Consider the following 11,427-nt stretch of genomic DNA (forward strand, 5'->3'; position numbering starts at 1 on the left):
GTGGCCCCTCGCCACTGCATCTGGAAAACCCTCCTGGCAGCTGAGATGGGGCTCTGCCACCCTTCCAGCTCACCCATCCCCATCCCAGCTCTTCAGATGGCTGTGGCTCCCTGTGCTTGGTGCCACGTGCCTGGGACAAAGGAGAGTGTGACAAAAGCAGGCTGCTGCGCTCACTGCCGCCGTCCTCCGCCACTGCAAGGGCTGCATCTCCTCCACTGCCCCATCCCTCGGGCCAGGACCCAGCATAGGGCTCCTTGCTTGGCTGTCAGCTCGCTCCCACCATGCCCCACACGTGTCCTGCTCTGCTGCAGCGGTGAGACTGTGTCCTGGACACGTGCTGTGGGCTGGAAATCACAGCCAGCCTTACTGCTGCGAGGGAGCGGGGCTTGTGACAACCAGGCAGGTGTGTCCCAAGAGGCAGGCTCACGGGCCGATGGCAGGAGAGACAAGACCATGTAGCTCAGTCTGTGGTAGCAGGGCTTTGGAGTGAGTCCTCTGAGGTACCTCGGGACACAACAGGAGCCATTTGAGGTGGCAGGGATGGTACTGGGGGCAGACTCCTGTCCCTGTCATCCCTCTGTCTGTCCTGAGCTTCCCAGCAGAGATGAAGCTCTCCCCGAAAAACACTTTTGGAAAGAGGTCATGGTTGCCTCTCCCTGGGATCCTGTTCCCCAAGCCACCCATGTCCTGTGAAGTGCCGGGCCCAGTTGCCCCCACACCTGGTGACAAAGGAAGGTTGACCCAGCACAGAGATGGTGGGGCTTGTCCTGAAACCATCTGTCCCAGGATTCTCACTGTATGTGACCAACTCTGGCGTGATGTCTGAAAGCTGGACACCAGTGGAAAGGGTGTAACAAAGGCTGTGCGGCTTTTGCTGCTGGGTGTGCTGGGAAATGCTCATTATTAACCACGGGCTGTCTCCTCACAGCCGGGCACTGCCCTGACAGTCAGTCCCTGCAGGCTGACAGCCCTCCCTGGGGACAGGTGCAGGGGGAGAAGCACCAGCTGCAAAACAGCTCTGCAGGCAACTCTGCATGTCCAGCTTCGTATTCCCGATGCTCCGACCACTGGACATCATCCACCCTGTTCCACTCAGCATCCCAAAACCTTCCCTATGCTGGTGTTGCTCCTGATGGGATCCTTCCACTAAGGGGAATCCCAGCAGTTCGTTCGTGTGCACCAGTGCGATGCTCGGGGCTGTGCTTGCGCCAGTGTGAGCACACGACGTGTGTGTGTTTCCCAGCTCGAGTGTTTCCCACACACGTGTGTGTGTGTGTGTTGCACGGCGAGGACCGGTGCGTGAGTGTGTGCAGGGTGTGCGGGCGGCCGGCGTGTCACCGTGTCACACCGGGGTGTGCACACACCGCGTGTGCACCGGTGCACACGGGCTGTGCGTGTGCGGGGAGGGGGTTGCGGGGTCACCCCGCTCCGTGGGCAGGTTACGGGTGTGCGGCGCGGGGCTTGCACGGGTCCCGGGCGCGCACCGGGCTGCGGGCTCCGGCCCGTGCGGTGGTTATACCGCCGGGAGGGGGTGCGTGGCGCACCGGGGCTGAGCGCCCGCAGGTCGGCGGGTGGGCAGGGCCGCCGTTCCGAGCCGACCGGAGCCGCGCCCGGCGCGGCGGGCGGCGCGCGCACAGCCGGCAGTGCCCGCCCCGGTGCGGGGCCGCCCCGCCCCGCCCCGCCCCGCGCTGCCGCCGCCGGGGCCCGGCACCGCCGCCGCCAGCACCGGGCCCCGCTCCGCCGCCGCCGCCGGGTGAGTAACCCCCGCCATCCCGCCGGCACCGGGAACCGGGGAGCGGGGACCGAGGAGCAGCACCGCGGCCGGGGCACCGGCACGCACCTCCCGGCGCGGGGCGGGCCGCGCCTGCATCGCCCCCCCCGGCGGGCCGGGCCGAGCCGAGCCGTGCACCGTGCTCGTGCCCGCGCCTCCGCGGCGCATGCAGAACCGCTGTGGGTGGGTGGGTGGGTGTGTGCGGGCCCCCCGGTGCCACTCTCCGGTTGCGGGGTCCGGGTGTGCGCATGGCCCGCACTTGTCGTGCAGCGCCCGTGGGCGTGCAGCCCCCGGAGTCACGCGTGTGCGTGTCTGCATGTGCGTGTCACCTTGTGCGTGCCCCCTCTGCGCTGCGGGGTGTGTTTTGTGTGTTGTGTCCCCCTGTGTCCCCGTGCCCCACCCCCTCATTGTTTTGCAGCACCTGTGTGTGTCCCACCCGTGCTCGGGGTGCTGGAGGTGTGTGCACCCAGCTGTGGGTGCTGTGGGGGCAGCTGTGCCCCTCTAGGGTGGGCAGGGACCCTCCGTGAGTACAACCAGCCTGTCCCTGCAGGATTCCCCATGTCAGGTGCCTCATGCTGGGAGGCCCATGTTGGCTATCCCAGCACCCACCATAAGGCTCCCCAGGGCCAGTCCTGCTTCCAGGCAGAACCCGCTGGCCAGGGCCGTTCCGGCACCACCAGGGAATTGTATCCAAAGCCATTAGCGCAGCTCACTGTTAACCACATCGCTGCTGGGGCCAGTGGCACTGGCACCTGAGCACCTTTTTGGCGTGACAGGAGTGGGTGGCCTCTCAGCAGGCTGCTGTGCTGGGGACTCTGGGGGCTCATAGGGCTGTGGTCACCCCGGCGCCTGTTAATTTTCCCAGAGAGGAATACATGGAGCGTTGGGCGAGGGCTAGGACGCGCATCCCTAAATTGTGTGGTTTCCAGCCAGCCTGTGAGATGCAAATTGTCTGGTCAGCCAGTGCCAAAGCTAAAGTTAGGTCAATTACAGGAAAGTGCGGGCACAGGGCAGTGTGTTCCTGCACCCCAAGGCTGGCCCTGGCACCCCAGCACTGGGGGATCCCCACCCACCTCCCAGTCCCTCTTGGGAGTCAAACATTCCCACAGCGCTTGCACCAGCCCTGGACTTTGCCCGCTGACGAGTCAGGGCTCAGCCCTTCACCTTTGGTGTGGGCTGGGCTGTGCAGGATGTCAGGCTGTGAATCTGGGGCCAGAAACAGGTGGTGGGGGAGGCCTGTGCAGGGTGGTGTGGGGACAGCTAACCCACCTAACCCCCAGCTGCTCCTTGAACTGTCTCCCACCTGGCAGCGCAGCTGGGATCCCGCCCCACCACCTTTGTCCTGTAAGGCCTTTTTAGCTGTGTCAGTGCCCAGCTTTGGGGAGAGGCAGGTGGTTGAACCCCCCACACACACCCTGTGCATCCTCCTGGTCCATGGTGACACCTCACAGCCAGTCTGGGTCCCCTTTGCTGTTGGACATGGGGTTCCTGTGGCAGGAGGGCCCAATATCCTGCTTTGGTGACAGCCTGGTGGCACATCCCAGCTGTGACTCAGGTATATCTGGTATTGTTTTCCTCCTGATACATCTCAGTGTTGTCCTTAAGGGCAGGCAGTGCAGAAGGATTTGGAAACTCCCTAAATTTCCTTGTTCTGTGGAAAACTTGTGTCCGGCAAGGAGCTGTCACGCTGATCAGCCCCCCTTTCCTCTGTGTGGGAGCTGGCCTGGCTGCTTGGCATTGCTGCCAGCAGCTCCTGCTCCCTGGCACAGCTTTGTCCCTGCCCAGCCGGGCACAGCCAGGATGTGGGGCACCCCAAAGCGGTGTGCCCAAGGAGCTGATGGCCACCAGCTCCTGTGCTGAAGCGGTGGGTGAGCAGGGCCCTACAGCCAGCACTGCGTCGGGGAGCAGAGCGGGGAGGGCAGGCGACTGTGAAACTTGCAGTGCAGGTCCCTGCGCGGGAGCGTGTCGGACGAGATTGCGTCTCGGGGAGGGAAGGAGGGGCCCGGAGTTTCAGTGAACGCCTTCCTCCCTGCCTGGAACTCCCCGGCACCCTGGCAGGGACGTGGGGGCTCGTGGTCATGGTGGGGGGACAAGGGGGAAGGTGTGTCCCCCCAGCTTCTGCATGGGAGGCTCAGGGAGGGCTACTGGGTTGGGGAACCTCGAGCTGCGTCTCCTTTTGTGCCTCTTGGCCCTTCCAAGGTGACATCCAGAATCCCTTGCCAGCCTGGGTGTCACAGCAGCATCCTCGCGTGCGATCCCAGAGCACAGCCGGCGCCGGCGGGCACCTCTCCCTCCCCTGTCATGGCTCATACACGCTGCCCCAAACACACCTGGCCATGGGGAGTCCCGGAGCGAGCCCGGGCTGAGTCAGGGAAGGTGTGTTGGGTCTGAATCAGGAGCGAGGAGACGCTCAGCAGCCGCCTCCAGCTCACGGCATGAGGCTGCACCCATCCGGCATCCCCAGGGTGGGAACCTCCTTGGGGAAAGGGGGCAAACCACAAGGGCATTACACGTGGACTGGGGACACCCGTGCAGGGGGGATGCCACGGTTCCTGTCCCCCCTGCCCTGCTCCTGCCCATTGTGGCCCAGTGTGGGGCACACGTGGCTGTGCCAGCAGCTGCCGGTGCTGCCTGATTAGCGATGCGGCTGGGAAGGCTGTTCCCCCTTTTTGTTGAGCTTACAAAGGCTGGGAGGCAGCGTGTGAGAGAAACCGCCGAGGACAAAGAGCGCGCTGGCCGCCTGTCTCCTGGTGCCTCAGCTCCAAGCAGCACCTGCCTGGTGAGCAGCTCTGCTCCCAGGGGATCCCTGGGAAGGGTCCAAACAGCCCCCTCCCTGCCATGGGGTGAGCTCAGGGTGCTCCTGGGGGTACAACCCTTTCTACAGCTTCAGGGATGCCCAGGCAGCTGTGGTACCAGTAGCATGTGTCATGGTGGGGGACAGGGACAGGCGCAGGTGGTTCCCTCCCTGCCATTGTCTGCCCTGAGGCCCTGGCAAAGCCATGGAGGAGCTGATGGGGAGCAGCCCCTGTGACGGCAGAGCTACAGAGCCCTTTTCAACAGCACCTGCTGTGGGTCATGAGAAGGAGCTGTGCTGTCCCCTGACTCGGGTCAGTGGTCACCTTACAACCGGCGGTTCTGGGAGAGGAGAAAGGAACTAGGTTGTTTTTATGAATTTTGTGGTCTTGCCCTGGTCAGGTCCTGTTCTGTGTCTGGGTAAAGCCCCAGGTGCTGCAGGGAGGGCAGAGCAATCAGAGCCCCAGGGCTGGGTGGTGTGGGCAGAGCTGTGGCAGTTGCTCTGGACATGACCAGGAGCCTCAGAGCTACGTACCCGACTTTGTTCCTCTGGCTGCTTCCCCTCACTGCCTCGGCAGCATCGCACGCCCGGGGCCAGCACTATGCCGTGGCTTGCAGAGCTCTGTCCTCACCTGCCCTGTGGCCAGGCCTCTCTTGGGCACGTGAACTCCTGCCCCAACCCTGAGGAGCAGGAGGATTCAGGCAGTTTCCTGCCATCCTTGTGTGGCTTTGCCAAGGGGAAACTGAGTTCCTCAGTGTCCCACTGGGTGCGTTCAAGGTCAATGGGGACCACATGCCCTTGCAGGGAGATGGTCCAGGCAGTGATGGTGATGCAGTACTGATGCTGTGCTGGAGCCAAGGTGCAACTTGGCACGGCACAGCACATCCACGCACCCCAGGATGCCTGCAGAGCCTGGACTGCCACCATGGGCAGTGCTACCTATCCCTGTGACCACCCAAACTTCACCCCCACGCCCGTCAGAGAGCTCTAAAGCAGATGCTTCAAACGCAGGGAGTTTTCCTGTTGTCCTTTGTGCTGAGGTTAAGTTCCTGTGCGGCTTCCTGCCCCGTTATATATAGCTGTCAGCCCATCCCGCGGGTGCTGCCAGCCGCTTGCTCCACTTTGGAATTGTTTATCCACAGCCCAAGCACTCGATGGAGGCTGGGGGAGGGAGAGGCTACCAGTTACCCCAGGGGCAGACGGGTCCCATAGCACCCCGTGTGGGGCGAGGCTGTGGGTGCTCCCAGGCACTGTGTGCACGTGGGGTTTTCCAGGAAGGAGCTGGGTTTTCTGCCCAACCACGGTTTTCCCACTGGCTGGGTGCTCCCCCCGCCCTGCGCGGGATGCCCGAATGAAAGAGCGACTGTTCCTGGAGGTCGCCGTCGGCGTCACAAGTTTCTACGTCGCCGTGGCTAAAATTAGACACTTATCAGTGTTGGGAGGGATGTGATTTTACAGGTTCCTGTTTATTAGAGCAACCTTCGCTCCGGGCCGTGTTTCCGGCTCCTTCCCTACCCGCGGCTCTCCCTCGCGGTTTGCGGTGGCCGGGGCCAGGACAAGCAGCAGAGAAGCCTCTGTTTCCTCAACAAGGGGCTTTTGAGCAGCAGGCGGGATGCTGGTGGTGCTGCGACTGGCTGGGATGGGGAGTTTTACCCTGGGGAGTATCCGTGCTGGCAGGAAAAGGAACCAGGACGTGTTCCTTGCTGCTCACCAGTGCTACTCTGAAACGGCTCCTGAGCTGCGGGAGATGCCAGGGGTCTTACCTGCAGCCAACCCTGGCGCTGGCAGGGGGATGCACAGGGGTGCCAGGCTTTTGGACTTCTTTTGGGGCATCCCTGTAGGTGCAGGGCCACTCTTGTTTCATCCCTGGGACTTTGTGCCCAGCTGGGGTGAGATCACAATAACTGGGGCAGTCTCAGCCCTGCGGTGCTGCTGTCCCCAGGGAAGGTGGAAGTGCTGGGACATGACCCCGTGGGCTGGGTGTGGCAACTGGGGTGACCAGTGGGATGGACTGAGGGGTGGTGGGTGGGTGTTGGCCATGCCACTGTCTGATGGCACCCTTGCCTCTCTGTCCTGTGCAGGCGGCTGTGCCGTGACCAGCACCCCAACCCAGCGCGCCGCCAAGGGGGCAAGAGTGCCCCAAGCCCCCTTCCACCATGTTCAACCTGATGAAGAAAGACAAAGAGAAGGATGGGGCCCGGAAGGAGAAAAAGAAAGAGAAGAAGGAGCGAATGTCAGCTGCTGAGCTCAAGAGCCTGGAGGAGATGAGCATGCGCCGGGGCTTCTTCAACCTCAACCGTGCCTCCAAGCGGGACTCCAAGACCCGCCTGGAGATCTCCAACCCCATCCCCATCAAGGTGGCCAGTGGCTCCGAACTGCACCTCACGGACATCGACTCAGATAGCAATAGGGGCAGTGTCATCTTGGACTCGGGCCACCTGAGCACGGCCAGCTCCAGTGACGATCTCAAGGTGGACGATGGCAACTTCAAGGGCTCGGTGCTGCAGCGGGCTGCCAAGTTTGGCTCCTTGGCCAAGCAGAACTCCCAGGTGATTGTCAAACGCTTCTCCTTCTCCCAGAAAAGCCGGGACGAGAGCACCTCGGAGACCTCCACCCCCTCTGAGCACTCGGCAGCCCCCTCCCCGCAGGTGGAGGTGCGCATGCTGGAGACTCCGCTTGACAAGCAAGGGGTTGCCCCTGGACAGCCCTACACCCCTCCCGCCACCTCCCTGCGTACCAGGGTGCCGGAGCCCATCGGCAAGAGGTTTCCCACCGAGCTGCGGCTGCCTGCCTTGGTGCCCCCCCAGCCCCCGACTCCACGCCAGCTGGAGCTGCAGAGGCGCAACACCGGTGATTTCGGCTTCTCCCTGCGCCGCACCACCATGCTGGACCGGGGGCCCGACGGGCAGGTGTACCGGCGCGTCGTGCATTTCGCCGAGCCTGGAGCCGGCACCAAAGACTTGGCGCTGGGGTTGGTGCCGGGTGACCGGCTGGTGGAAATCAACGGGCTAAACGTGGAGAACAAATCCCGGGATGAGATCGTGGAGATGATCCGGCAGTCGGGGGAGACGGTGCAGCTGAAGGTGCAGCCCATCCTGGAGCTGAGCGAGCTGAGCCGGTGCTGGCTGCGGGGCGGCCAGGGGACACGCCGTGCTGCCTGGGATGTGAGTAACGCTGTCCTTGCCGTGGGCGCTGCTGGGGCCTGGGTTCTGCCAGTGCCAGCGTCCTTGCGGGGGTGTTTGGGTTGGCAGGGGCTGTGGGAACCAGCGGGTACCGAGGCTGCTCTGGCCAGGAGCAATGCACAGAGGAGTGGGAGGCTGTGGCTGGAGTGCAGCCACATCAGGTCTTACAAATCGTCACCGGTGGGTTTTGCCCCGCAAAATACTCTGTGTGCTGTTGTGTTTGGTCTTCCTCTTGCCAGAGGGGTTGCAGGAAAGCCCCACTGTGCGTTGCTGGGGCAAGTCTGTCCCCATCTCTTTGCTGAGGAAGCACTGTCCAGCAGGGAAGGGAGCTTTGCTCCTCACTGCCAGGAAGTTCCAAATGCTGCTTTGCGGGAGGACACTGCCTGCTCCATTGCCCACGCTGGCCTCCCTCAGCTGGGATCCTCCCTGGGGAATGGGGCAGGCGCACAGTGTGTCAGGGGCCGGGAGCTGCTGCCGGCAAACGCAGCCCTGCGTGCGCGGCTGCTGCTGCTACTGCTGCTGTATAAATAGAAACTTAATGGCTGGGTGACCCACATCCCTCACTCCTGCTGCCCGGCACTGCTGACCCTGCCGCGGGCTAGTCAGTGTCCTGGCCAGCCAGCACCCTGGCAGAGGCCCCCAAACACCAACAACCTGCAGGGCTAGGCCCCCTCTGTGGTGGCAGGGGGTGCAACAGTGTGACGTTGTTTAGTGCGTGTAACTGGGCTCGTTTAGTGTATTTTTAAGCCTTCCTTAGGGTAGGAGGGTGCAGAGCAGGTTGCCCGCACCAGGGAGGGCTACGCTGAGCACGGCGGGGCCCTGTGCCCACAGGATGGGGGCCAGGATGGAGTGAGGGTGGCCAAGGGGCTCCATGTGCTCCTCGAGCAGATGCCGGCACTGCGGGGTGGAGTCTGCGCCAAGCTGGAGCGATGGATTTCCGACAGCTCCTCCCCGGAGCCCGGCAGGCGTCACCGGGCAGTGCCGGCGGTGCTGCAGGGATAACCCCTGGCCGGATAACCCCGAGGTGCTGGCAGGGCACGGCTGTGCTCGTGCTGCAGCGCCTTGGCGTGGAGGCAGGTGTGCGTTGGATGCTGGCACACGGGGCCAGCGAGGCGCTTGCTCCTGCCAGGAGCGTGGTGCTGGGCTGGGAAGGGGAAGAGGAGATGCCGGTGCCCTTGGGGCTGCAGGGGAGAGGCTGCAGCGTGCGGCCTTGTGCCGGGACATGGTGTGGTTTGACGGCATCAGCCAGTGGGAGCTGGCTGGAGGGCTGGCACTGACTGTGTCGTGGGGCATCGTTGATTGCCACTGCAGCTCGGGCATGTCCTGGAGCAGGATGCTGTTCTCCTCCTGCGTGGTGCACCAGAGGGATGCACCACACCTTTGCCAGTGCTGAGGAACCCAGGCAGGAGTGCTGGGTACAGCTGGGGGTCCCTCGTGCAAGGTGCCAGCACACAGGGAGGCCTGGCTCTTCCCCAGGCCCCACTAAGCTCCCTGGAATGTTTCTGGTCCTAATTTAAATAAAAATGATCCTTTTTGAAACAGGAAATTATAGACATATTTTGGGCTGTTGCTGTGGAAGCCTCTCCCTGGCTGGAGTGGGATGGTGCCGGGTTCTCTGTGTACCGTGGGGGGTTTAACCCCCTCGCCGGGTCTGTACTGAGTCACCCTTGTCCCCATGAGCCTGGCTGGGCAAGGGGAGCACCCACCATGTCTTGAGGGGATGTTGGTCTTGTGAGGTGCGTGTGGGGCCAGCCGGTGGCACGGCGTGGCTGGCTGGTCATCAAGGACTGGGTGTAACCCCCTTCATGTCCCGGCCTTGCTCCCAGTGTGGGGGAGCTGGGCTGGCTCAGCTCCACGCCTGTATTTATTTATTTACAGTGAAATTCCTCAGGCAGGGCCCAGGCATGCGCCGGCCCAGCAGAAATATTCCAGAAATGCCTCTGACCACTCCAGTGCTTCAGCAGGACCACAGGCATCCATCAGCCATGCTGGTGGACCCTGCGTACCATGCATGCCCACTGTCTGTGGGCACCCAGGTCCCTGGAGGTTGCTGTCCCCAGAGTGCAAGGCTGGGTGCCCATGTCCCACTGGAGGGTGTGGGACTCTCATTGTGTCGAAGGCGCTTTCTCCATTTTTCCATGCTTGGGAAATTCTTGGTTTGGCTCTTTTTCTGCCCTCGCTCTGGTGTCGGTGCTGCTGGGGTGCCACAGTGTGAGGGGGAGTCCCAAAGGGTCCTTTGGGGAGGGCGACTTGTATCCCGTGGGCTCAGCCATGGGCTAGTGTGTCTCTGACAAACTTCCTGAAGGAGAACGAGAGGAATATCCTGGCCAGGCAGAAATGCTTCATCACCAAACAGCTGGGCTGGGCATCCTGGTGGAGGTGACCTGTGGGAGATGGGCTCCTCCCTGGTGATGGCTCCATGCCCACACTACCTGGGGACACCATTGTCACCACAGGCATTCTCAGCTGTGCTGTGCCAGCCCTGCCAAGGGTGTTTGTTGTGGCTTGCCCCTTGTGCAGCAGGGGGTGCCAGTCCTGTGGCCCAGGCGGGATGTGGCCTAGTGCTGGCATTCCCAGCATGGGGATTTCCAGCCTACCATTGGCACAGCTGTCCAATCAGACCAGGACTCCCTGCTTCTCCTGGGAATGTTTTTTGGCTCAGGGCACATCTCTGTCGGTTGGTCTGGCCTGGACCTGCTCAGGTACCTGCAGGGGTCCCTGTCATGCCCGTGCCCAAGTGATCACCGCTGCTCCTCCATGCTGGTGTGCCTGGCTCCCTGCCGCCGGCCTCCTCCCGGCAGCCCCCGCGCAGGGAGGCCCCCGACCCCCGGCCCCTTGCCCGCCGCCCCGCTCCTGCTGTTTCCAGGGAGACCTTGGACTTCCAGAGACAGCTTTGCCTTGAAAGTGTCTTTACTGTGGACTGCCGTGCCGTGCTGGGGTGCTCTCCATCCCCAGCAGCATTTTGAGGGGGCTGTTGTGTTCATGGGAAAACCAAAGGAGGAGCAAGCAGTGTCAGGGCTGCGCCGCCTGGCACAGCACCAGGCACGCTGCTCCAACACTGGGCACCCTGCCATGGCACCCTGGGCTGCAGGAGTGTGCAACCCCGTCCCTTGTGGCACAGAACTCTCCCTGGCTCCTCCAGCTCCACAGCTGCACTCAGTCCGGGGGTGTCTTCCCCCACTCCCTCCGGGCGGACAGTGGACGGAGGCTGGGCAGTTCCCCCCGCGGCAGAGCCCACATCACTTCCTCTGGCAGTGGCGGCGGTGACGGTGGTGGTGGTGAGGCCCCACTGCCCGCGTGTCCCCCCCAGCTCTCCCTCCGGCTGCTGCATGCGCCGGCGGGGCCCTCGCATTCCTTGGCTATTTTTAGGGTGGCCCTATCAGCCCAGCTGTCCCCGTGCTGCGGCTGCCGCCCCGCTAGTGCCTCTCCCACCGTGCTGTGCCGCGCTCGCCCCGGCGGAAACCCCGCTCCTGGCTCCCTCTGGTAAGGTGGGGACCCCTGGTGTGGTCAGCACAGCTTGGGGGAGCACAAGGGGGGCACGTGGGAGACAGTCCTGGCACAGGGATTGGGGGCTGCAAGGCCAAATCCACCCCTGGGGTGCTTTGGTGGCTGGGGGTTGTTTGTTGTGGGAACTCCAACGCCGGTGCTCTCTGGGGATCTTTGGGGTGCCAGGCTGCCTG

General features: G+C 63.3%; 1 protein-coding gene across 1 annotated transcript in view; it reads left to right on the forward strand.

Annotated features, from left to right (window-relative positions):
- The first annotated feature begins 1,676 nt into the window (after positions 1-1,676).
- MYO18A (myosin XVIIIA) overlaps positions 1,677-11,427 on the forward strand; it is a 37,614-nt gene continuing 27,863 nt past the window's right edge. The window contains 2 exon segments of the mRNA XM_050321730.1: positions 1,677-1,753; positions 6,647-7,729. Coding sequence (XP_050177687.1) covers positions 6,722-7,729 — 1,008 coding nt within the window. The 5' untranslated portion in view covers positions 1,677-1,753; positions 6,647-6,721.

This window comes from Myiozetetes cayanensis, unplaced genomic scaffold, assembly GCF_022539395.1.
Source record: "Myiozetetes cayanensis isolate MyiCay16 unplaced genomic scaffold, myiCay2020 scf27, whole genome shotgun sequence".
Classification (NCBI taxonomy): Eukaryota; Metazoa; Chordata; class Aves; order Passeriformes; family Tyrannidae; genus Myiozetetes; species Myiozetetes cayanensis.